The sequence below is a fragment of the Rhododendron vialii genome, chromosome 9a, assembly GCF_030253575.1.
Source record: "Rhododendron vialii isolate Sample 1 chromosome 9a, ASM3025357v1".
NCBI classification, from domain to species: Eukaryota; Viridiplantae; Streptophyta; class Magnoliopsida; order Ericales; family Ericaceae; genus Rhododendron; species Rhododendron vialii.
This window is the reverse complement of record NC_080565.1, coordinates 37164696-37190185: the sequence shown is the minus strand read 5'-3', so window position 1 is coordinate 37190185 and position 25490 is coordinate 37164696. Positions and strand designations below refer to the sequence as shown.

The following is a 25490-nucleotide window of genomic DNA, read 5'->3' as shown; positions in this document are numbered from 1 at the left end:
TATTAATCATTTCATCGGTCTTTATGTTGTCCGGCTGACCTATAGACAACACAAAATCGAATATCAACTGTAGTAGATATGGATATTTTTGTTGGCACCAATAAAATCCTAATATGAGATTTTTAAATAACGCCCCCAATCCAACCATCTGCAATCACCACGCATAACAACTCTATTAACCTCTATCTCAGTTTCACCCCCTTCGATTACAATTGCAATCGATCCCAACCGCGGAAATCACCATCCTAGTCTCACTCGTCCTCCTCCAAATGTCGGGTTATGGGCATTTTCTGGCCAAACCAATGCAGAAGAAAGTAGACGTGGTAGTCGAAGGCATAACTTACTGCCAAAGCTGCGATTACTACGAAATTTTGTCCTACCAGGAGCCATCGGCCGCGCTAATCGCTGCAGAGCATCCGAAGTTAGCATTATCTGCAAAAAGTCACGTAGCCGCTAGTCTTCTATGCAGGACTTGAAGGGTTCAATACGAGCAAGCCCTTGTTAGACCACCCCGTGACACTCTTCACCAACTTGTTTGTTAAAAAAACAAAATGATGTAATTATCGACTATATATGATACATAATCCTAACACGCCTTTATATAGGTTACAAAATTTGACTACCAAGAACCCTAAACAAATTAGGAAAATTTTTCTAACATGAAAACTTAGACCAAATAGAAAACACAAATAATGGCCAAGACGAAACAGAAACCAAGAAATATTATTATGTTTACATTGTTCCTGTATGGTTTTTATATGCTCGATGTGTTTATGTTTTAGTAACTATTTTACTATTACTATGTGACACAAAAGGTAAGAAAATACTTGAAAAATAGATAAAGAAACCTCCTATGTTGGACTGTCACTCTTCATATGTGTAAAGCATAACATATCCTAGTTGAGATTAAATTATGATCGGTGGTGTAAATATTTTTTTCTCCAAATCAATTAGATTGTGTCACATGTGGAAACAATGATCTCAATTGGTAAAACATGGTGACGTGGTGTAATCTAATTGATTTGAAGGAAAATAATGTTTATACCGATGGTGTATATAATTTAATTCCACCCCAATTTTGTAACCCAAGTGAACAGAGGAGCCGTATGATGTGCCAGCGCTACTATTTGAGTCTCTTGTATATGACCACAAAAAACTTCACTTCATTTAAAACGTGTTATAAAATGAGAAGTAATTTTTACACTCTCCTTTTTAATATATGTACTCCATGTTTTGTTTTTTAGTGAAAATTTTTATATGCAATTTATTACTAAAAGACAAGAAAATAGGAAAAAGAAACAACAGTGCTACAGTCACCGACCCCAAAAGTCGGTGGCGGCCATTGCTCGCTGTGTGGGGCCTATTCCGGCATATGTGTGGGCTCCACACGAATGATCCAAGCCGTTCAATAATTTAAAAAAAAAAAAACCGAGTGGGTTTAGAAGAAAATAAGCTCGATCCGATATGTATAGGTGCTCGGATCAATCTTCTTATCTTTGGAAAATTAGAAAAAATGGAAGGATTGGTTTTCCGATTTTTCAAAAAAGGAAGATTGGATCTTAGTACCTACGCATATCGGATTGAGCTGATTTTTCACAATATGCACTCGATTTTTTAAAAAAAAATTATTGAACGGCTCAAATCATCTGTGCGGAGCTCAGAGTGGACCCCATGCGGCGAGCGGTGGCCGGCCACCGACTTTTGGGTCGGTGACTGTAGACTTTCTGAAAAAGGAAATAGGAGAATTTTTTTTATTCAATTTCTTGTACTACTACGTTTTTCCCCTTTTCCTCCCGTAGAAGAAACCAAACAAGAAGTAGAAGAGAATCCAATTCCTTTCTTTTCTGCATCGCCAAACAGACCGTAACAAGACTCCTCTCTACTGGATCACACGACTACCGCCTTCTACCTCTCTCGGAGACAAATCCCCTTCAACCAGCAGTCCAGCACCCTCTCTCTCTCTCTCTCTCTCTCTCTCATGGCAGGCTCAACCGAAGAACATGAAAGCGATCAACCACCAGTTCTCGACGACGAAGCCTCCAACGGCGAGGATGACGACGACGTATTGGACGAGGATGACGAAGAAGACTTCGGCGACGGAGAAGAAGGACCAGTGGTTAGAGCCGATATGGACGACCTCTTCCGCCGCATATCAACGAACAGCGTCCCCCTCCGAGTCCACGACGTGTTCATCAAAGGCAACACGAAGACCAAAGAATCACTCATCGAATACGAAATCGAAGCCCTGAAAAACGCCACCACGGTGCAAGAGCTCCTCCAGGCCGCGGCCGTCGCCAATGCTCGTCTTCGCCGCCTCGGAATCTTCGATTCCGTCAACATCACGCTCGATGCGGGCCCGCCGGAGTTGCCGGGCACTGCGAACGTCGTCGTTGAGGTCGTCGAGACCAAAAACCCTATCTCCGGCGATTTCGGTGTATTCTCGAAGCCTGAGGTACGGTTTAATGGCTTTCTGTTCGATTTGAAACGAAACACAAACTTAGTCTTTTGCTGCTAAGCCTATGGTCTAAACAATCATAGATTAGATGAGGGCTGTAAATGAAGCGAGCAATGCGAGCAGTTCAAGGCTCGGCTAGTTTGTAATTGAGTCGAGTTTGAGTTTGAGTTTTAAGCTTAGTTAAACGGGCCGAGCTTGAGTTAGTTGTAACTCGGCCGGTTCTGTGGAAAGCATCGGCTCCTTTAGTAAACAACCGAGCTCTAACATCGCGATACTAAACGAGCTGAGTTCGAGCTTGAGCTAGACTAGTTTTGCACAAGCCAAGCTCTGACACTTCAAAGCTCAGCTTGGCTTGGATTGTTTGCACCTATCAGAATGTATACTTCCAAACAGAAATCCAAGCGATCAGCAAACAGTCGTCACAGTTGAGTGTCACCCCGTTTAGTATTTCTATGCATTAGATTTTTTTTTTATCCAAGAAAATTCTATTCGATACTATACTATGGGAAAGGGACTGGGGGTGGGGTTTGAATCCTCACCAAATGAAGTGCCCATTACCTGCTCTACTGACTGAGCTAGGAGGCAAGCTCTATGCATTAGATACTTACGAAACATAAATAACTTCATGTTCTCTATGCAATGAATTGCGGGATCCTACTTCTCTGCTGTGCAACAACAGTCTGATATTTTTTTGTACGATTGTCAACTCGTCAGACAAGCATATTGGCTTTTCATTCTTGTCGGCATCGCATAAAGGCTCTGTTTGGAGTTGCATCTCTTATTGAAATGCCATGAACAACGATTTTCCACACATTGTGCGTATAATAAGCCTCCATTGATTCATCTGCATGATGGATGAATTTTGCCGGTTTTCCTTCCCTTTCCACCTACATTGAGCACTCTATGTGGTGGCAGCACGGACATATCTTTTTGAAACGATATTGCGGGCCTTTGTGTTGATTGGTTAAAGAGAAACTACAGCTGTTTTATTAAGGATTATCAAAACCTTATGTTTGAGAGAGATATGCTATACATATGTAACGAGAGAGCTATGGACTTAAGGAGTCACTAACAAGTCACCAGAGTTGGTTTCACTCTATCGGTATACTCAGACTCCTATAACTAATTGGATGATTCTAGCTTTATGAGGAACATAAGACTCATCACAGTAAGTCAGTAACAAAGAGAGCGCAGCCCTTGAGGTCATCCTCTCATGTTTCACAACTCGTGTATAAAGGTTATCTGAAGATGTTTTGATGCTAAAAAATTAGCTGTTGTCCAAAAATCTTGCCGTTGGATGAAATCTATTCAATCCTACAACTAGCTGTTGAAATTAAAACGTTTAGAAGCAAATAATTCCTGGAACAAGCTTTTATGATATTGAATTAAAAAACTAGCCCTTACGTGAGGGTTATTGCAAACTAAACTGGATATGTCCGCAGAAAAACAGTAAGGGTCATGTTAGCTATGTAGGATTAGTTTTTTTGGTAACAAATTAACAGCTCAGTAATGATATTCTATGTACTGGAAAAGATTACTCTCTGTGGTTAGCATGTTCCCCATTAGAGCATCTCCAACCCAATTCCTCATTTTGAAGAATCAAAATAATATTATTTACTCAAAAAGTGTATATAGAGAACCTTACTGGTTACACACACTCCGACCACAATTCTTCATTTTCGTCTAGTTTTTAAAAATTCATTCGTCTCTTCAAAATTGAACTTCCCCTCTAATATTTAAGTTTTTACTTTGTTAATTACTTATCTAACCATATTCAGAATTGATCTCATTTTGAAGGTATTGTTAATACATTTATAATGATACTAATCTTATATCAATTAGATTATAAAATCGCAACTTATGTATACTTTAATTTGGATTTGAAGAATGTTCTTCATTTGAGAGATGGTTCTCCATAAATGAAGAAAGTAAATGAGACATGGTTGGAAGCACAAAATCTTCATTTTGAAGATTTGAAGAAATGAAGGTTAGTTGGAGATGCTCGAAGGCACAGAAACACCACAGAAATTATATTCAAATCCAAACAACTACACTGCTTTGCTATTTGGGTTAATTCGTACATGAAAGATTGCAGCTTATATAGTTCTCACGATTTCTAATGACTTGCGATCGTAAATTCATAATTAGTTGGACTTTGAGTGGATGATTATTAGCAGGTGCCAGGACTCTTGATTTTGGATTTTGATCTTTTCATTTTAACACTTGTTACATTCCTGATTTCATGATATCTCGTAAAAATTTATTTCTGCAAGCTTCCTTATAGGACATTGGTAATTGGAAAATACTTGATGTTTGGTGCAAGTTTCCTCATCAAGTAGGAATGGTAAAAAGTCCATTTTGGAAGAAGTTGAAGAACATCTTTGAATAATTGAGATGTCAGCTCCCAGAAAAGGGTAGTTTGTTCTGTTTGTTAGTCTGACAGTTTCCTATTTGTCCTAATGAGTAAGAAGGACAATGCTCGGTTTTACTGACACCGTATTTTGCTGTAGGATCATATAGCATTGCAAAATGCGACTTGAAGTATGGATCCATGTATCTAGTTCTCAAGTTGCCTAAAGTAAAGACAAAATTGCCTAATATCAGTTTCATGGACTAAAAGCAGTTTTCCTATTTTGACCCGTGTAGACTTACTCTTTCTGGAAACCTTTTCACTATTTCTGTGTTGGCAAGACTGTGCCAATCACCTACTTGTTTTAGGCATTTGATTTACTTCCGTTTCTGTAAAGACTCAGGATATTATTTGTGCTGCAGCCTTCTTCTGATTTCCTCCTGTCCAATATTCTATATCTGCGGGGACCACAAAATTGTGTCAATACACATGGACCATTAGGGATCTAAAACTATTACCTATGCTGCACTCAGCTAGTATGTTGTGGTCAATTTCTGAATGAATGTTTTCAAGGACGTAAAGACATTGTTTTATTGCTTTGCACTATTTGGAAATGACATCTTATGAAAGCCAAATCACAGCACGGATGCCCTGGCCTGAATCAACATGCAGTCAAATAACAGAGATATGCATGCACTATATTACACTTCAGTTCTTAAGAGAGCAGCAAAATAACACCTCGTCAAGTTCTTCTGTCCTCCAATTCTTGGCACTTGTTTATCTTCAGGAACTTTTACTTCTCAAATTACATGTTTCTGAATATGCTTTTTTGATGTGCACTCGCAATATGGACATGATTTTTAACTACGCAAAGTACTTTTGTAGGCTAGATCTTGGTCACTTGAAGGATCACTCAAGCTGAAAAACTTATTTGGATTTGGGGACCTTTGGGATGGTTCTTTGGCTTATGGCTGGGACCAAACATCAGAGGTCAGTGCTGGTGTGTCTTTGCCTAGATTGAGAGGATTGGCATCTCCTGTGCTCGGTCGAGTATCTCTGCTGTCCAAGGATTGGCTGAATTTTTCATCTTACAAAGAGCGAGAATTGGGCTTGTCTCTTGGCCTGTTATCTTCTACGAATCATGATTTGGCATACAATCTTACCTGGCGTTCCTTAACAGACCCATTACAGATTGCATCTAGGTCAATAAGGAGGCAGCTTGGACATGGTCTGCTCTCATCCCTAAAGTATACATTCAAGATTGACCAGAGAAACTCACCTCTGAGGCCAACTCAAGGATATGCTTTTGTTTCTACTTCTCAAATCGGCGGTCTTATACCTGATTATCGGAGCTTACGATTTTTGCGCCAGGTTTAGTACTTTCTAGTGCCTTTGGTCTTGGTTTCCTCGCTTGTTGAGTTACTATTTTCAAAGTGGTCTGTTTTGCATTTTGTCAACTTATGTGATGCTCCCATGTTGAATTATATGATATTATTGATTTATTGCAAGTAACTTGCAATTTGGTTTATGTCTGTTTTTTAATTTCATTTGGAATCATTCTAGGACCAAATGGGCTTTATCTTGTTGTCTGACCTATTTGACCTTTTCACTCCACTAATGAAATCCCACCCTTCTGGGTTTAATGAAACATAATGTGGCTACTTTATGATATATATCTTCTCTCCCACTCTCTGCTTCAAAGTGTTTGATATTAACGTTGTATAAATCAAAATGGTCTTCTTTTTCAGTCAAGATAATTGGTTTTGTGGGGCTTCAGTGCTTGACTGACCTGTGTCGAGCATGAACAGTTGACTTATGCGTAATTTATACTGAGATTTGATAAACAAAACCTCTTTACTTCCTCTTCTCTGCATAATTCTGGTAGAAGCAGTATTTTTTGGAGGCCTTTACTCCATGGTCATTTTCATATTCTTTAGAGAGGGAGAGAATTGAGTTCTAACATTCTGAAATCCTTGAGTAAATTGAAAGGTTCCCTGGGAAAAACAGGAGGGCGTCAATCAGCATTTGGCTGGTCATTGACCTTCCCTTTTCAGTCGTCTTGGAACTGGCCCTTGCCTTTGTGAAGTACCATGAAGGCATGCAAAGCATTTTACTCGTTCCAGAGACCCTCCTCTTGCCCTTGAAGCTCTTTAAATTGCCTCAAACAACTCCTCCCATAAGTGCCCATGATTACTGGTAGGGCAGTAAGCGGGCCAAGCCGAGCTTTAGGCTACTCGAGCTCGGCTCGCCAAAAAATGGGTCAGCTCGAACTCGAGTCGAGCTGCAGAGGTTTGGCTTGAGCTCGGCTCGAAAAATATCTCCAAGGCTCAAGCTCGGCTCGGTTTAGCTCAGAAATCTAAAGCTAGGTTCAGCGCTCAAAGGACGCTTTGCACACTTCTGTAGAGGACCGATGTGGGATTGAGGGAGAAGGGAGGAAGTTCATTTGAGAATGAACCTTGCCCCACATTGGAAGAAATACAAGTTCAAGATCATTCCTTCCTCTACAAAGCTTCCTGGTGGATTAACTTCTTAACACGTGATCTCTCAAAGTTGGCACTCTTGACAGCCATGTTAGTTGGCGGTAAAAGAAAGGGAGATTTTATCACAAAAGTATAATATATTCACGAGCCAACTCGGCAGAGCTTTAGGTAACTCGAGCTTGGCGCGTTTACAAAACAAACCAGAATTCTTAGCATGGGCTTGTTCGTTTGTATCATGAACAGACCCGATCCGAGCCATTATCTAGCCAAGTCTCGAGCTGCTCGCGAACGGTTCTGTTCGTTTGCAGCCCTAATTACTGGTCTCTTCCTTGTAAATCAAATAAATACTATTCGTCTGCTCTTGCTGGTTGCAAATCCTCAAGTGTTCTGGAGATTGATCTATTTTTCCTTTACTGCAGTTGGTTCATGTAGTTGTTTCCTTGTTCTGGTTCTTAAGCTTTTTAATGATTCTCGCTGTAACATTATGTGGTCATTTATGTATAGTTGGAATAGGGTTCTTTTGATAATTAAATAACAACTGGAACTAAGATGCTGCCCCACTTATTGATCCATTTAACCAATATGACGACACTGGCCACCTGATGTAACCGTGCTATATAAATGCCCCTCTATTTGTTGGCATTCGCTACTTCTCAAGCTTCTTTTGTTTGAATTCGTTATTCTGGCTTTTCTTAACAGGAGTTTCATCTTCGTTACGCTTTTCCCTTGGGTTTTTATAACGCTGCAGTCAACTTTGGGGTTTCCAGTGGTGCCATTTTTCCCTGGGGAAATGGATTCTTGAATATGCCCTCTTCTATGCCGGAGAGATTCTTCTTCAGTGGTAATTCTTCTCCGGTTTGCAACTTGGGAGGCCCGATGACGTTGTTAGGGTTTAAGCCAAGGGGATGGGGCCCTACTGAACCAAGGAGGCAAATTAGAGAAAACTCCAATAATGAAAGTTCTGATACTTATTCAGGTAGGGATTTTCTTGGAGGAGACCTTGCTTTTACAGGTTTTGCGGACCTTTCTTTCGATTTTCCATTGAGAGTTTTGCGAGAAGCTGGTATCCATGGACATTTCTTTGCTTGTGCTGGGAATCTTTCCAAATTAACAGAGAATGCATTTCGAGATTTTTCTTTGAAGAAGTTCCTTGAGTCTTCCCGAAGCTCTGCAGGATTTGGAATCGTTGTACCTACTAAACTATTTCAATTGGAGGTAAGTTTCTGTCCTGAGATTTGTGTATTAAACTAAGAATCAGTAGACACTTGTAGATGAAAGGGGAAGGAAAAAAAAAGAAAAGAAAATTTTTTCCTTCATTGATAAGTGCAAAGTGCATCCAACAGTCACAACTCACAAGGAAGTGTGGTTCCCAGTGTAACTGTAATCTTGAAGGAGAAGTTTTCCCTTTAGTTCTTTCCTGTAAAGAGTACCTATTTACGAAGTAATTTTGCAACACCTGACGGTTGATGGGAAGTTGTTCTTTTGTGCAGATTGCGTCATGTTTTTATTGTTCTCTCCTACCATCTTATTTCTTATATCAATAGTTCATGTCAATATATTCCCCGTCTTCACTATTTCCTTATATATGTCATCTCCAAACAAGAGACTAATCACACTTATCTAAAGAGGCAGTGATACGATCTGATGGCAGCATTTTTTGGCCTTATATATTTTCCTTGAATCATAAACTACTTTCCTATATGATACTCCAGACGATTTACTGGAGCCTCAGGGCTGGATTATAGGATTGAAATAGAACTCCTGACGACATTCATGCAGCAGGGTGTTTTAGGCTATGTTTTACATAGTGCTAACTTTTCCCCAATATATGTGTCCTTATCTACGATGCTGCCCAAGGACCTTGGTGTGCCCTTGGAAGCAGCTTAAAGGTGTTTCATCATCTTCTTGCAAGTATTTTGGACAGTACAATATTAAACATTTTCCCTTGTTAGACCATGAGAAGACGTTTTAAATCTCCGATTAAAAGGAGCAATAAGTTTGTTTATTTATGCATATCTTTTTATATCTTGTCCTTTTGAAAAAGCATTTATTTATGTATGTTGAATTTGCAATACAGGCCAATGTTGCTCAAACAGTTGATAAGTTGCTGGCAATGTCCTCTGATAACTTGCCTTTCAAAAAAAAAAGTCCTCTGATAACTTCATCTGGATAAGATCCTTTAAATTATCAATGAATGAAAACCCCTTCGCTACAGTTTCTTTGGAATTTCTATTTCTCCTACCCAACCAATCCCATGTAACATCACTGATGGCTTGGTTTTGTTTTCAGATAAACTACTGTTACATACTGAAACAACTTGAGCATGACCGTGGGAAGACTGGTGTGCAATTTAGTTTCTCTTCACCATTATAACAATTGTAATCGTTTGTACCCTTGTTTGGTGCTCAACAACATTGGAGTTAACGAAGGAAACCTATGAGTCCAGGATAATGAGAGTATTATGCGGCCATTTGAGAAGTTTGTTTCTTCACCGACAATTCCGATTTAGATGGCTTTTTGTCTTTTCTGTAAGTTCTCGTGAAGTGCAAATACAGGTAAATAAATATTGAAGGTACCAATTTATAGATGGCTCACCTTCGTTCCAGATTGGTTGGAAAGACTGAAATTCTCCTGCTTCCAACTTCTTTCAATGGATCCGATAGTTCATCGTTGATTGGTCACTGGTCAGTACTGATAACATTCTTCTATACATTTCCATGCAAAATGAAGTCAAAGTTGGATTCTGTTTCACTCTTTTCTTCTTAAATGAGAGAATAAAATTCACGACTGCTTTTTTTTATTGCTGATTGATTAGTTATTTCTTTGTTTTCATGGCGTGAATACGAGTCATGACTCAGTTTTGGGGTTTTTTGTTACAAGTCTCGTAAATGACAGATAACTAAACGTTATAGTGGCTGAAATTGATTCCAAATGAGGCAGGTAATCCAGGAAATCTCTTTCCCTGGAATTTTTTTGTTCAGCTTTAGAGTCAAGGGGAGGATGACTATAGTGCCTTGTCTGATTTCGTTATGGGTGGTTCTTAGGAGGAAAATGGTAACGGAATTCAGTTTTCCTGTCTGTTTGGGATGGAAATTGGAATGGATACTGTCAAGATGATTTGCATTTGCTTGGTTGAGCAAGAGTTGGAGAAATGCAAAAGCATCAAATGACCATGAATATTTTTTCCTTCATTCACCTCGGATAATTCTTTGGTACAAAACTGTACGAAGCAAAAACTTATGTGACTTTGTGGTATTTGGTACGGATGACAACGGTGTAGAATGAAACGATCTACCCTTCAAGTCTTATGATTTTTGGTACGAGTCTTTGTGTTAAGCATGTGTACAAGGCTTTGTAGTGTTGCTTTCTTTCGTGACAATTTGTGGTGTTTGTTACTTAACATTGTAGTGCAGGTTAGCCATTAGCGTGTCCCTTTAGCTTTGTGAAAATTTGTTGTTGTTGTTGCATAACATTGTAGTGCAGGTTAGCCATTAGCTGCGAAATATTATGACCGCTTTATTCAGAATGTCTTTTTCTTCAACTCTTCTGGAAGCATAAATTCTTCCAAAAATGAGTGTGTATAACTAGGGCATGCTATGAAACTACTTTTTCATTAATTCGTTATGGGCTGGATTGTGCTGTATTTCAAAGGTGCGATAAGTAGGCCGTGCTAATTACTCCCCTTAATTAAGCTCTAATTTGTCTTTTCTTGCATGGTCCATGTGAAGGTAGTAGTCTCGGGACCATGTATGTCAAGGATTGGACTCGCAAGAATTTCTGATCCTTTGTTGGCATCTGTTTCTGTTACAGGAAGCATTGTAATGATATCATCTCAAATTCAAGTAAATAGTTTCTACTCATTAGTTCCCACACATTTGTAGATTTTGCCTAGCTAATACCTCTAGAAAGTTTGCTCTATTTTTTTAGTAGATTTGGTATTATTTTGGAACAACTCCGATTCGTGGTTTTTCTTGTTCATTTGCAATTTCAACCAAGATCTGCGCACATCTTAACATGTTATTTATTCTGTCGCTCAATTTGTGCTCCTAGTCTTTGAAAAATATTGACGACTTCAAAGAACCATTTTTTTTAATCGGCAAAAAGAAATTTCGAACTTCAAAGAAACATGAGGAGTGCAAATTTAGCCAACATTCTTTTCATCATAGATTGGGAAACTAATCTAGAACTTATTAAAATGAAAGTGTATGCCCTTTAAACTAGCTCAATGCCCGTGAAAAAGGTTTTAATAAATACCCACCCTTGCTTTGCCAAATTTGACAATGACAAATTCTATATTGTGGAGTGGTGCACTTTAATAAAAAAAAAAACAAAAAAAACATTGATTTTTAAAGAGCTGTTGGGCAATAGTAGGTATAATACATCCCAGTAATCAGTCATTTTCAACCTTATTAATTACTATAATCAAACTACATTTTTGTTGCAGTTCATTTATGAACATGATCGATCAGGTTGACCATCCATTTTTCTCTATTAAATAAAGGTTGTTTGAGCTTGTAGTTTGGGATAATCCATTCAATGAGTACGGCAGAATGACGGCTTTAGACTGCGATTGATCAACTTATTAAAGGGAAAATCTTTTTAACGGCAGAGTCGTGAATAATTGTTTATAGAGTCAATCGCGACCGTTCAAAATATTTTTGGACGATACGGATCTTAATAATTTTTTCGGAAGAGTTAAACTTTTTCCAAATTTTTTTTATTAAAATTTGAACCGTTCATGACACTTTTGTAATGTCACAATTGATTGCTACTGTAAAGAAATTATTCTCTCATCTTGAACACTACTTTCGAAGAAAACTTTCACACTAGCGCTCGCACTATCGCTCCCGTTCGTGTACACGCATCATTTCGTTCTTGCTCCATGTTTCCGGTCACAATTCTTGCTCTTTCAAGTTCCAAAAACTTCAAAAAAAAAAAAAAAAAAATATCGGAATATATATATCGGAAAACACTTCCATGCTTTCGCTCTTGCTCCCGTAAGCGAATCATTTTTTTATTCTACGATTGTACGAACCAGCTTTCCAACGACACGCACAAAAGTTAAAAACCCAGCACAAGTACACGATACACAGGCCGCCAAGAAAACCAATAGAGGAGATGGCGCGAGTGAGAGAGAGAGAGAGAGAGAGAGGAGAGAGAGAGAGGTGGCGCCAACCAATGGGACGTATTTAAAAAGGGATGACGATTTGTTCAGGACACATAAGTACATAACTGACAGTTTGAATCTCCCCTCATCTCTTTCTCTCCTTGGTGGGTATATGCTTCCGGAATCTCGTTTTATCCCACTACCCCTCCCTTTCTCCTCTTCGTCGTCTTCTCTCTCTCTCTTTCTCCCTCTCTCGCTCTAAACAATGGCGCGCGCAACCCCAATCCTCCACCAAAACAACCTCCTCCTCACCCCCCGCACCAGAACCTCCCACTCCCTCTTCAACTCCCCCAAACCCCCGCCCCCACTCTCCCCGACCCTCACCTCCGTCTCCCTCTCACACCACCGCGTCACGCGCGTCTCCACAGCCCCCCTCGAGCACGCGCCGCCCTCCCCCTCCCCCGACTTCCGCCCCGAAATCTCCCGCCTCAAATCCCTCCGATCCACCCTCTCCCGCTCCAAAACCCTAACCGACAAGCTCCGAGCCATCCACGCCGACTCCAGAGTAAAACGTTTCTTCACCGTTGGGGTTTCTAGGGTTTTGAATGACTATCTTAAGTTGGGCGATTACGAGTTGTTTTTACTCAAATGTGTGGTGGCAGCGGGGCAGGAGCACGTGCTGGGGTCGATATCAGAGTCGGTGGTCGAGGGCGATTTCGAGTCGGCCAGGGGGTTGTTGAAGAGCGCGCTTTATGGTTTGGTTGAGATGATTGAGAAGTGGGATGTGGAGGGTGGTGGGGGGGTGGTGGGGGGTAGGGTGGAGGAGGAGGTGGAGGGTAAAGAGGTTGGAGCGTTGAGGAAGCTGCTGAAGACTCTTGGAGAGATGGAACGGTTTTATGACTGCATTGGAGGAATCATTGGGTTAGTTAATCTCCTTTTTCATCCATTTTTAGTTGCGAATTAGTTCGATTGCTGGCGTATTACTAGAGGTCGAGGGAAGTTTTTTTTAGGGACAATTTAGAGGGAAATGAGTGTATATTGTGTTCATATCTAAGTAGGGATATGCTTAGCCACTGCTGCTCATTCCAGATTCGTGCTATGCTTAGCAAACTTGAATTTAGAGGGAAATGAGTGTATATTGTGTTCATATCTAAGTAGGGATATGCTTAGCCACTGCTGCTCATTCCAGATTCGTGCTATGCTTAGCAAACTTGAATTTAGAGGGAAATGAGTGGACATTTTGTTCATATCCTACGGAGGGATGGCAATTTCCTTGGCCCCATGCCGCCCCTGGCCTTCCCAGCCCTGATCTGAGCAGGTATTCCCGATCCGAAAAGGAAGTTGCGGTGGGGGTGGTATTTGCTTCCCCTTCCCGTTTTGACCCGTTTTACATCCGATCCGACCCCAATTATAGTTATTACTTCTTCCGTCCTAGTTTGTTTGTCCAAGGGAATCTAATAATTATTACACTTTGAAAAACTTGAACTTTCCAAAAATGCTCTTAAATTCAAATTCCACTTGTCACTTCAAATCAAGAGATAAGGGTAGAAGCGTACTTTTGTAGGCCTTTATTCTTGAGGTTTTCAAAATGGACAGACAATTTGGGACATTAAAAATTTAAAAGCAGACAAACAATAGGGGACTGAGGCCCCAAGGGAGGAATATATATATATATATCTGTGTAGATTTCATCGATTTGAACATAATAAGAGCAAAATACCAAATAGGAAATCACTCAGCCTTCCCGCATCATCACATTCCCAATGCTGGCAATGCAGTTATTGGATGGTGTATTTCTTTCCTTAAAAGTGAGAATCTAATAATCTATCAGACCTCCTGTAAATTACTCCTGCGGTGGAAACCTGGTTTAAATGGATGCTTCAATTTTTCCTTTCACAAGAGATCATGCTTTTCTTTTACTGAAATGCTTCAAAGTTGTCTCAATATCTATTGAAAGCCATTTGGATTTTCCATTTGATTGACTGAAACAGTGCATTGGTTGCAGATATCAAATAGCGGTGCTGGAGCTTCTTGCTCAATCAAGATATGAGGGACATACCATAAATTGGTCCAAGCACCTTAATGAATCAAAGGGATGCCAATTACTTGAAGTTCATCCTCCCAGAGTTCTTGACCTTTCTGAAGATACAGAATATGCATCTCAAGCAGCTCTTTGGGGAATTGAGGTTTGTGCGTGATTATGTTTGTCATTTGGACGCAGAGGATGTAGCACAGGTTATTTTGGAAATTCAGATTGTGTTCTTGTAGGGTTTACCAGATCTAGGTGAGATTTATCCTCTTGGAGGTTCTGCAGACAGGCTTGGTTTGGTTGACCCTCACACTGGTGAATGTCTCCCTGCTGCAATGCTTCCTTACTGTGGACGGACATTATTAGAAGGTCTTATAAGAGATCTTCAGGTATAATATCTCTGCTTTTTGAGCTTGATTAATTTTTATTAAATAGGGATGAGTTGCTGTCGACATTTTACGTGTTTGGTTGAAATGATAATAAAAGAATTATTTTGAAATTGCAAGGCTAGAGAATTCTTGTATTTCAAGTTGTATGGAAAACAATGCGTCACCCCTGTTGCAATCATGACGAGTTCAGCAAAGAACAACCATGAACGCATCACCTCACTGTGTGAAAGACTTGGATGGTTTGGAAGAGGTCGATCTCTATTCCAATTTTTTGAGCAGGTTAGATGCGGAAAATTGTCATGACATGTTGGCCTATTGCTTCTCCCTATTTCTCCTTCTCTTGATTGTGAGGATGCATTTGTGCATTTTGTAATTTAATTTGAATTTCCAGCCTCTTGTTCCGGCTGTTGGTGCAGAAGATGGTCAATGGCTGGTCACCAGACAATTCATGCCCGTTTGCAAGCCTGGTGGTCATGGTGTGATATGGAAGCTTGCTTATGATAGAGGCATTTTTCAATGGTTTTATGACCATGGAAGAAAAGGTGCAACTGTTAGACAAGTAAGGTGAGCTTTAAGTAGAGTATTTGTGATGTTAAGATGTTTATGTACGCATCCAAAGATTCAACAGTTCAGGGTTGGTTTTTGAGTATATGTGGACGTTGATGACTCTGCAGTAATGTTGTGGCTGCTACAGATTTGACCCTCTTGGCATTGGCGGGGATTGGTCTGCACCATGGAAAGGTAGTATTTCGTTATGGAGTTTGATTACCCCTCTATTTGGAGGTAACTAGGATGCTGTGGGAGTACACCGAGAATTGATCATTTCGTGTACACAGAAAGCAGCATTCTTATAAGACACAATTTGCTTCTAAAGAGGGGGAAATTGTTAACAAACGTAACTCTTGACCGTTGAGACTTAGGTTGAAATTCATTGCAGTTTTTTGAGAGAGACATTTTGGGTTCTTGAACTGTGCTGATAATTGGCTGGTCTTGCAGAAACTAGGATTTGCGTCATGTAAGCGAATCTTGGGGGCCACAGAAGGAATAAATGTTTTAGTTGAAAAAAAGAATCTTGATGGAATGTGGGCATATGGTTTATCATGCATTGAGTACACCGAGTTTGACAAGTTTGGGATCAGTGAGGGACCTCTTTCTTCTCATAGGTATTCTGTAACCCTTTCTGTTTTAAGCTCGCAAAAGGATGATCTATGATTTTCCTCACCAGTTTCTTTTTAGTTTTTGTTGCATTTCCACTTCACGCTAAGTCATTTCTTTTCCTTATTTTTTTCTGGATCTGTTACTTTTCCTTTTTGTCTAAAAGATATGAACGGTTACTGAAAAATCTTGTGATAAATACATTTACGCATTCCTACTCTCTGAACTGTTTTGCTGTCTAATAAAGATTTCCACAATATGTCACAAAATAGTAGTTGAAAATTGGCTACAAAATAGTAGTTGTATATCGTGTTAACCTTGTTTATCATGAACCTTGTTTAGATTTCCAACGTGAACCTTGTTTAGATTTCCAACGTGAACCTTGTTTATCATGTTAAGTTTGCAGGCAGAGTTCCCTGCCAATACAAACATTCTATATGTGGATTTACCTTCTGCAGAGCTTATTGCATCAAGAGAAAGTGAAACCAGCTTGCCAGGCATGGTGCTCAATACAAAGAAGCCTATTACATACGTGGATCAGTTTGGAATCCAGCATCGGTAAGTTCCTAGAACTTTTGATGGTAGGTTACAGTTACTTTGTTACATACGCAAACCAAGCCTTGTGTCTAATTTATTTGAGTTCGGGTACATGAATACTTTTGCGGCCATTCCCTTTGTCAAGGGCTATATAAAATGGTTACATTAGTGTCCTTTTTTTTAGACCAGCTGTTTTATGTTCTTCTCTATTATTTGGCTAGAGACCTTGCCAATTGTAGATCTAGTGTACACAATGTCTGGAAGGAGCTCATTCTATTTATAAATCCAGAAAGTGATACATACTCTGTATGCCTTGTTATCTGTAGTCTATACTTGTATGTGCATCTCATGATTATAAACTTTACACGAGCTCGAGCTTGAAATTAACTCACTGTTAGTGTCTTCACTATCTTGGTACTCTTCCATCCAAAAATAGCTTTCTGACCAAGTCACCTGAGTATTTGATGGTTGCAATAGATGTCGGTTTCAGAGATCTAAGAGTTCTCGGGGAAAAAATATTGAAGTCAACGGGAGGAGTTCACTGCTATAGTCTGTTTTGCAAATTTCATCCTTTTGCTTTTACTTGGTCAGTTGGTCTTCCTTACTGTCACTTTTTTGGCAAGGTAAATTCATTAGAACAAACCACCCAAAATCGAGGACCAAGTGGGTAGCCTTGAGAGTCCACTACAAAAAAACTTCCTGCTCCACACAGGCCACCTAAGCTACACCCACCAAAACAACTCCACTAAAGCACTGGGTACAATCACAAAATGAAACCAAACTACTACACGAGCAACAAAACTACAGCACAAGCATTGGAATCATTCCTTACTGCCATTTGTTTGTTATATCAGTTTATCATGACAAGCTGGTGCTCAGATAATTTGTATGGATGATGTCTTGAACTATTAACTTTTAGAACTTGCATCGACTTCTACTTCAAAGCATATTATATCAGTTTCCTCTTTTCATGACTTGTTCAGAGTTCTAATCAGCTTTTGCTTGCACTAGTGTCCCTGGTGGACGGCTGGAATGCACAATGCAGAACATAGCTGATAATTTCTTCAATGCACATTCATCTCGACGTTGTGAAGGTGTAGAAGGTAGTGACAGCGTTGATTATTCAGTTTAGAGTTTGCTGCATTTTATGCACACACGTGTTTTCCTTGTGCATCAGTCTTATCATGTGTTAATGGAAGCTCTTCTTGGCTGCATAATAGCAGACAATCTGGATACCTTTATTGTGTACAATGAGCGAAGGAAGGTCACATCATCTGCTAAGAAGAAAAGAAGATATGGCGACAAGTCTTTTCCCCAGGTTCTAATTTTATATTAGTTTTTTTTTATATATATATCCAGGAGGGGAATGGCACTGCTGATCTTTCTTTCAAGATCCCACCTAGTCAAAAGCTTAATCTTCTATCTTACACTTATGTCCAGTTTTGTGCAGTCTTCGCTGCTGGCTTTTGTTACTCAAATTTATTTTGATCTATGCATCTGACAAAGCTCCCTCCCAGAAAAAAAAGGGGAACTTAAGAATCTAGCACGCGACAGAATCATTTTTGCTCTCTGCATTTCTTAATTATCGCAACAGTACATCCTTCCGTGCCGGGATTTGTCAATTACTAATCTAGTGGCAAAGTTTAGAACTAAGTAACTAAGTTACGAACCTTACATACTTGGCTATGTCTCGCTTACCACAATGGATAACTTAAAACCATTGACATCCATGCTTACTTTTTTAGTTTTGAGCTTCATAATTGCCTCCAATTCCATTATACTGGAATAAGAGGTTTAGGCTTGCGAATTTGTTGCATGAAAATCCTAGCAACCCTGGTTATTATTGATCCAATGATTTACGTGGGCAGACTCCAGATGGTTCATTGTTGGACATTATGCGCAATGCCTATGATCTTCTTTCCCACTGTCAAATCGAAATTCCAAAGGTGCGTCCTCTCGTATCTCTTGCAACTTCAATACTGGACTTTCTTTGCAGGATTTGAGATTAATGACTCCATCACAAGTTTCTGCTACAGATAATTTTTTTATGCTTGCGTGCCTTGTTTTTCTTGTATATGTGGATAATATATATTTGACAACTTTGATTTATTCTCTTTTCTTGATATTGTGCTGTGCAGATTGAAGGTAATGATAAGTATGCTGATTCTGGACCCCCATATCTCATCTTCCTTCATCCTGCTTTGGGACCACTTTGGGAAGTCACTCGACAAAAAGTAATCTCTAAATTTTCAGACTCTGTATTTTCTTTTTTAGCTTAATACTTTTGCTGTATTATTTTGTCTGTTGCATGGATTTGCCCGGAAATTGTAGGCAATGTGTACATAAAGTTTAATTTGATCAAAAGCATGAAAAAACTATCAGTTCTTGGTGTTGGGTGGAGGAAAACTGGAGAGACTGGATCTCACCAATTTGATTTGGGAATCATATTAATGACTCATACTTCAAAAAGCATTGAGATTTGTCTATTAAAATGTTTCATTTGTTTACTAGAGTAGTTCACTGTAGTGATTAAGCAGCTGCTCCAAATTTCACCATGTTGACTTTAATGCACATATATGCATTAACCGTCTAAATAAATGGTTACACAAACCGTAACTGAATTCCTGTCTTCATGCCCAGTTTGTTGGAGGTTCCATTGCAGAGGGTTCCGAATTACAAGTAGAGGTTGCTGAGTTCTTATGGAGAGATGTTCAGGTTTTACTATTCTGATACTTAATAATAAAAGCAGCGATGGAAATTATTTTTGCTTTAACTGATCTGTTTCCTCTATTTCCAGCTCGATGGTAGTTTGATAGTTGTGGCCGAAAATATCCTGGGTTCGACTACGATGGATGAAAATGGTGATCCGAAACTACAGTATGGGCGCAGGTAGCATATGGTTCTTTTTTTTTTTTTCGTCGTTTTATTTCAAAAGAGTATTATCAACCAATTTAATGTGTTAATGAAATTCATTCATCTAGGTGTGGAAGGTGTAAGTTACAGAATGTCAAAGTACTGAATGAAGGGATTGATTGGACTTCAGGACACAACACGTACTGGAAGCATGATGTGCAGCGGTTTGAGTTATTAAAGGTCATACTACATGGAAATGCTGAATTTGAAGCAACAGATGTCATCTTACAGGTTAGATCAACATTAACAAATTACAGAGAAGGTTCTGTGTTGTTCAACATAGGTTTCTCCATAAAATGCTGGTATGGAAGAATGAATACCGCTACTACGTTTTATTTCACTCCAAAAGCAAAAGGCGGGTACTCTGACTTACCTAGTATGACACTGAGGCTAGTTTGTATCCCATGAGGAGCTAATAACGATTGCTCAGTGAAGCATATCAATTAAGGGTTCAAGCTGCCAAGTGGACCTTTATATTCTTGTCCTAAATGGAAATTATTAACTGTACTTATTTTCACTGAAATGAGGTACTGAAAATTTTCTTTTGCTTTCTTGGCCTAATGCAGGGCAATCATGTCTTTGAAGTTCCAAATGGCTATAAATTGAAGATCACATCAGGAAATTCAGGTATTTAGTTTAATTTTAGGCACTTCCTTAATGTGCTGATTCTAGAGAATCTAGTGATTTTATACAGTATTGCAGTTGATTAGTCACATTCCCTTGTAGTTTACAATGGTTAGTGTCAATCTCCAAGGGGGCATGTTGATATATTGGGTTTTTTTTGTTTTCATGTTTTTCTTGCCTTTTCTTCTTTTTTTGTTTCTTTCTCTTTTTCATTCTCTTTGGGCATCCTTTGTTTACAATTTCTACTTCTGTTTTTGTTTACATTGAATTGTTGATATGATGGAAGATGTTGTAAATTGTGTGTTGCGAGACCTTGATATGGCATTAAATATCTGGTTAACTTATGCTTTTCTTCTATTCACCATTACAAGATTTATGGTTTCAAATCTAAGAACATATCCCAAAAGAATTCGCTTTTGTGGGGTTTTTTTTTTTCATTTCAATCTCAGCAGCAGTCTTTTAAAAAACTATGATTTCTTTTATCTTTCTTTAACAATTTTCTGTCACTAGATTAATTTATTCTCGTTGTGCTTTTGGCTGGCTAGAGCAAGCCTAATGCCATTATTTGCTAGAATTGAGCTGCAAAAATGGCTTTGATAGTTCTGTTGCCTGTAGTTGTCTGGTTCTGGAGTCCATACTTTCATGAAGCACCTAATGATTGATTCTCCAACGTAGGAAAATAACCTGCCAAAATTCCCTCCCTCAATATCAGATTATTGATTAGGTTTAAATCTTTACAGTAGTGTGTGCTGAAATAGCATCTAATTGGTGAACTTATTATTATTTTTGATAATTACTTCAGGTTTGGATGTCCAGTTAAACCCTATTGAAGAGAAATCGATGGATACGGGAAGCTGGTTCTGGAACTACAAGATAAACGGTACACATATTCAGTTGGAATTGGTAGAGTTGTAGAAGTATAACCGGATCCCTACCTACATTTTATGTGAACCATGGTTCACTATCTGTCTCAGAAGTCACTTGGAGATTATCCGGGTGATTCGCTCTTCGTTGAACATAAGTTGAACCTCTCTTACCATCGGCTCTTTTTTTGTAACACATACATAAGTTTAGAGCCTATATCACTGAAAGTTCCCGTCTCATGTAACTAAAATGTAAGTTTAAGTGTAAAGATCGTGGAAGTTTGGTTGTAGTTGTTTTGTCATTTCTTTTACTGGCATATCAGTAGATTAGTCATTGCTGTTGGGGTCTTTTTTTTCCCTTTCATTAAATCCGTGTAATCAATATTGTAACTTTTTGTTACTAACTTAATGGCAATCTCTCTCTCTCTCTCTCTCTCTCTCTCTCTCTCTCTCTCTCTCTCTCTCTCTCTCTCCTGTTTGTGTGTGACAAAAACTTTGTCAGAGCTTGAGCAATGGAGGATATGGGTATTGTTTTTCTTTTCACCGTTCGTTCTAGCGGATGAATTTTTTTCCCCTTGTTAAATTGAGAAGGTTGTTGAAGCTCGCGAGACTTGAAGTGTGGCATCATGCCCCTGATCATCTTATTCACATCACATTTTTTTACTTTTCTGATTCCTCCAATTAAGATGAACGAGTAATCTCAAAAATTACGACAAAAGATAATGTAAAAAAGTACCCAAAAAAAAGAAGAGAATGCATCCTAAAAGGTGTACTTTTGTCCAGTTTCGTATTTTTTGTAAGAGTTTTCTGCGACCATAGTTCCCATCTAATCGAGTGCAACCATAGTTCCATTCTAATCGAGTGCTTCGGGATTCATGAGCAGAAGATTGCAGGTATATGCTGCCGTGATGCTGCTTAGTCTTCTCTAACGCTTATGTTCTCTCTTTAGCTTTATAGTGAAGAAGAACCTGCTCAATGAGTTCTGCCATTATCGAGTGAAATTATACAGTTAGTCCGGAGTATTGATCACTTCATACTATAGCTCTTGCATTTTCCTCTCCTTGTTCAGCATGATCTGCAATCCTGTGGGTCAGTGTTTTTCAAAAAATCGGGGACCCAGAAACAATTGGTAATTAGCTACATTGAATTTCAATTGTTGATGGGTCCCGATTCGGATTCTATCGAATTTGGATCCAATCTGATCCATAGACAGACATACTTCAATGTATTCTTGTTACTTGAAGGGGAATCCTTATATGACAAGATAATCTAATGAGCACAATTTCTTTTCCCCTCTTCTAAAACCTCTCATCCTAAGGAGTAAGGACTATAAGACTGAGAACAACAAAATTCAATGCAATGAAGAAAGATGAATACGTGAACAAAATTTCATTGTAGGCAAATCTTTTCACAATTTACACTTATCTTTTGTACTCTCAGCCAACAGGAGTGTGAGTCTGAACGCAAAATCGCTTAAGCAATCTAAGCAAAGCGTCGGCTTTCCTCCTTGCTTTCGACGATCCATCTGCCGCCAACCCTTGCAATGCCGGAACACTCCACGGATTCAACAACAACCGTCTCGCCACCTCATCCCCACCGTCCTTGCACAACCCCAACAAAATCGTGATCGAATGCTCCTTCCCTTTTCCCGACCTGAACCGCAACAAATCGATCAAACACGGCACCAAAACCCGACATTTCCTCATCTCCTCCAACCCTTCGGAGCAACCCAAGAGCAATGCCAGCACCCCCAAAGCGTCGTCCGTTATTCCCGCCTGATCGTTTATCAAAATCTCAATCAGCAACGGAATCGCCCCCCAAACGACGACGTTCCTCTTGTTCTCACCGCAAACCGCCAGGTTAAAAAGCGCCGTCACAGCGTCCTTTTTCCCCGCTGCCGTTCCGTCACTCAACAGCCGTACTAACGCCGGCACCGCCCTAGGGTGGGCTCCAATAACCGCCTTGTAATCGTGGATCATCGATAAACTAAAAATCGTGGCTGCCGCGTTTTCCCTCGCCTCCGTGGTTTTCCCCGTTTGCAGAACATCGATTACGCCGTCAATTGCTCCGGCGGCGGACATTATCAAGACCTTGTTGTTCTCGTAAATCGAGAGGTTTAGGAGGGCAGTAACGGAATTTTCCTGGTTTCTCGGGTCGTCCGACCCAAGAAACGCCACTAGAAACGGGATTGCCCCGGCTTCGGCGATTATTCTCCGATCTTCCATTCCGGTTTTCGCTAGTAACCGGATCTCGTACGCCGCCTGCCGTTGCTCATCCGTCGAACCGGTGGCCAGTTTCCCGACTAGAAACTCCGCCGTCATTTTAACGGCGCTTATTGCCGTATCCGTTGCGGATACGTGATTGACTTCTTCCTCCATTGACTTCCTCTTGGTGTAGTTTGTCTTAGAAGACGAAGGCGACGTCGCCTCGATTAGCGGCACGTTGTTCTCCTGACACCATTGATGGATTAAGCTCTTGAGTGCATAATTCGGTATTAGAGCCATGTGAATTAGCCTTTTTCCGGTTTTGGGGCACGTTTGATGCCCCGAATTTATCCATTGAGCAATCGAATTGCGATTGTAAGTATGACCTGAGGCTATAATCACGGGGTCTCTCATCAGATCAAGCGAAATCGGGCAGCGGAATTCGTCTGGGATGTTGGAGAAAATCAGTTGCGAATAGGAAGAACATGGAGAAGAATGGTAGTTAGAAAACGACGTGGTTGTCTGCCTCGAGTCGTGATTGGTTTTATCAGTTTCGTCATCGTTGAACAGCATGGATTTAACCGAAGAAAGGAGTGATGTCAGATTGTTGATATTCGAAACGACGATTAGTCCCCCTGTGCCTTTCTGTTTCTCCGATTCGGCTCTTAGTTTTGATATCTCTTGGTCGTAGTCGAACGAGGTTGCCAATCCAATGCCGCTGAAAACCTCGTTTATTTTTCTGTAATCGAGGTAGCCCTTTTCCTTCTCGGTCTTTTCATTCGTAATTGCCATAAGTTGGAAGATCTCCTCTCTTCTCTGAATCTCTCTATTGTCGACAAACAGTTCGACTCTTTTCGCTTGCTTGTGAAGGAGCTCAACTTGTTCTTTAGTATCCGCGGTTAGATTAAGCAAGGTAAGAGGGAGTATGTCTAGCGCTCTACCTATCTCGTTCACAATACCTTGGAATTGACTCGAAATGGTCTCCGTCTGGACGAGGCTCCATAGCACGCTCCCTTCTTGACACCCCTGTATTAAAAGCTTCCCCCGTTGGACAACGGAGAAGAGCTCCGTCAGGCACAGGATCGAGGAGGGAGGGAGAGGCGTGTTTGTTTCTTGAATCTCTTCGTATAGCGACGAAAGAAGCTTGATCCTTCTTATCATCGCCGATGCATTCTTAACTTGCACAAATGCATTCCTCTCCATTGACATGACTTCATTGGAGATGTGGATCAACGATTCTAGCAATGACCCAGTTGGGAGAAAGCCTGTGGAGACCATCGGAGGAGGTAAATTTGCATCCATGATTTTTCCCTTTAGTACATACTATATTTCTGGTCATCCTTTGCTGCTTCTTTTTTTGTTGATCAAATGGGTTTTGTATTAAGGTTTAGATTGCTTTGGGGAAACGTTCCTCAGGTTATCGTTTTAGATAAAAGTAATGTCATGGAGTGTTGACTGCTCCAGTTTGTACTAGCAAGGCAGGTGACTGGGTAGAGGAAGACTTTTGAGTTGCTGCCATTTGGAGGGAAAACCAACCTTGCCGGCTTAGTTATAAAATCCGCCGCCAATTTTATAATAGTTCGACCATGTCTATATGTTTAATGGATCCCTTCAAACAAAATATAAACTAACCGGGTCAAACCTTGCTTTGGTGTCCATATGTTGTACTAAGTTTTATTAGGGATGTCTTGATCTAAACAAGTAGAGTGACTTTATGGTGGTTTAATTGGTCTTGATCCCTCTGGTCTGAGAACTTATTTTGCTAGGACTGCTCAAAAAATTCGATGAACTGTGAAACCGGTCTGAACCGAATCAATTCATACATTTTGAATTTTGTCTGTAAATTAATGGTCCGGACACGAATTAAAAAATTAGAAAACCGTGAGATAAATGGTCCATAGATTAATGGTTCACGGATTTCATTACGAAATTGTGAATTAACCGAACCGAACCGTGAGATATTTATTTTATATAAATAATATATATAAATATATGTGTGTATTTGTATAATTAATAGTTAGTAATGTTAACACATTTTTCTACCAATTTTAGTATTTTATCTTAATAATGGAATAGAGTGTAGATGTACATAAAATATAAAGAGTAAATCGTAGTTTTTTCGTATAAATTATGAGTAACTCTAATTGAGTTTCAGTAGTTCGTTTATTTTCGGTTCTTTTATGTTATGTACTGTAATAATACAATCCTACTAGTGTTTAGATTCTTTTGAATCTAATTTCTGAAGTAGGTCTTTGGTAGTTCATGTAACAAGTACTTTCTAGTGGTGTTAAATTTAATTCTGAGTGTAACATTCTTCCCTTTTAGTATGGGATATATGGTTGAGCTTTATTTTTGATAAAATCTGTGGACAAAACTGTAACCGA

General features: G+C 39.6%; 3 protein-coding genes across 5 annotated transcripts; 2 read left to right on the top strand and 1 right to left on the bottom strand.

The window, feature by feature from the left end:
- Positions 1-1812: 1812 nt before the first annotated feature.
- On the top strand, positions 1813-10084 carry LOC131301388 (uncharacterized). The gene is made up of 4 exons (XM_058327638.1): positions 1813-2452; positions 5691-6176; positions 7985-8500; positions 9575-10084. Exons 1-4 carry the CDS (start codon positions 1979-1981, stop codon positions 9656-9658), a joined length of 1560 nt encoding a protein of 519 aa, XP_058183621.1. The 5' UTR covers positions 1813-1978; the 3' UTR covers positions 9659-10084.
- Positions 10085-12398: 2314 nt separating this feature from the next.
- LOC131300979 (UTP--glucose-1-phosphate uridylyltransferase 3, chloroplastic) lies at positions 12399-21339 on the top strand. 3 transcript variants are annotated; one of them, XM_058327059.1, is made up of 17 exons: positions 12399-13313; positions 14398-14578; positions 14661-14810; positions 14928-15089; positions 15202-15374; positions 15485-15551; positions 15807-15973; positions 16365-16523; positions 17514-17605; positions 17726-17820; positions 18371-18448; positions 18641-18736; positions 19143-19217; positions 19300-19391; positions 19484-19646; positions 19982-20042; positions 20842-21339. In XM_058327059.1, exons 1-17 carry the CDS (start codon positions 12658-12660, stop codon positions 20952-20954), a joined length of 2580 nt encoding a protein of 859 aa, XP_058183042.1. In that variant the 5' UTR covers positions 12399-12657; the 3' UTR covers positions 20955-21339. The 3 variants fall into 3 exon arrangements, with proteins under 3 accessions (XP_058183042.1, XP_058183041.1, XP_058183043.1); XM_058327058.1 differs by having other exon boundaries at positions 17723-17820; XM_058327060.1 differs by lacking the exon at positions 15807-15973 and having other exon boundaries at positions 15505-15551; positions 16424-16523; positions 17723-17820.
- Positions 21340-22262: 923 nt separating this feature from the next.
- On the bottom strand, positions 22263-24772 carry LOC131300818 (U-box domain-containing protein 1-like). The gene has a single exon (XM_058326816.1). The coding sequence runs from the start codon at positions 24406-24408 to the stop codon at positions 22339-22341; it is 2070 nt and encodes a 689-aa protein (XP_058182799.1). The 5' UTR covers positions 24409-24772; the 3' UTR covers positions 22263-22338.
- Positions 24773-25490: the final 718 nt, after the last annotated feature.

Bases quoted from the DNA above. Each gene is read 5' to 3' on its own strand.
- LOC131301388 (XM_058327638.1), top strand. From the start codon at position 1,979: ATGGCAGGCTCAACCGAAGAACATGAAAGCGATCAACCACCAGTTCTC. The intron at 6,177-7,984 runs GTTTAGTACTTT...TTTTCTTAACAG, and splicing joins GCTTACGATTTTTGCGCCAG to GAGTTTCATCTTCGTTACGC. The intron at 8,501-9,574 runs GTAAGTTTCTGT...TTTTGTTTTCAG, and splicing joins CTAAACTATTTCAATTGGAG to ATAAACTACTGTTACATACT.
- LOC131300979 (XM_058327058.1), top strand. From the start codon at position 12,658: ATGGCGCGCGCAACCCCAATCCTCCACCAAAACAACCTCCTCCTCACC. The intron at 14,579-14,660 runs GTTTGTGCGTGA...GTGTTCTTGTAG, and splicing joins CAGCTCTTTGGGGAATTGAG to GGTTTACCAGATCTAGGTGA. The intron at 19,392-19,483 runs GTAGCATATGGT...TCATTCATCTAG, and splicing joins AAACTACAGTATGGGCGCAG to GTGTGGAAGGTGTAAGTTAC.
- LOC131300818 (XM_058326816.1), bottom strand. From the start codon at position 24,408: ATGGATGCAAATTTACCTCCTCCGATGGTCTCCACAGGCTTTCTCCCA.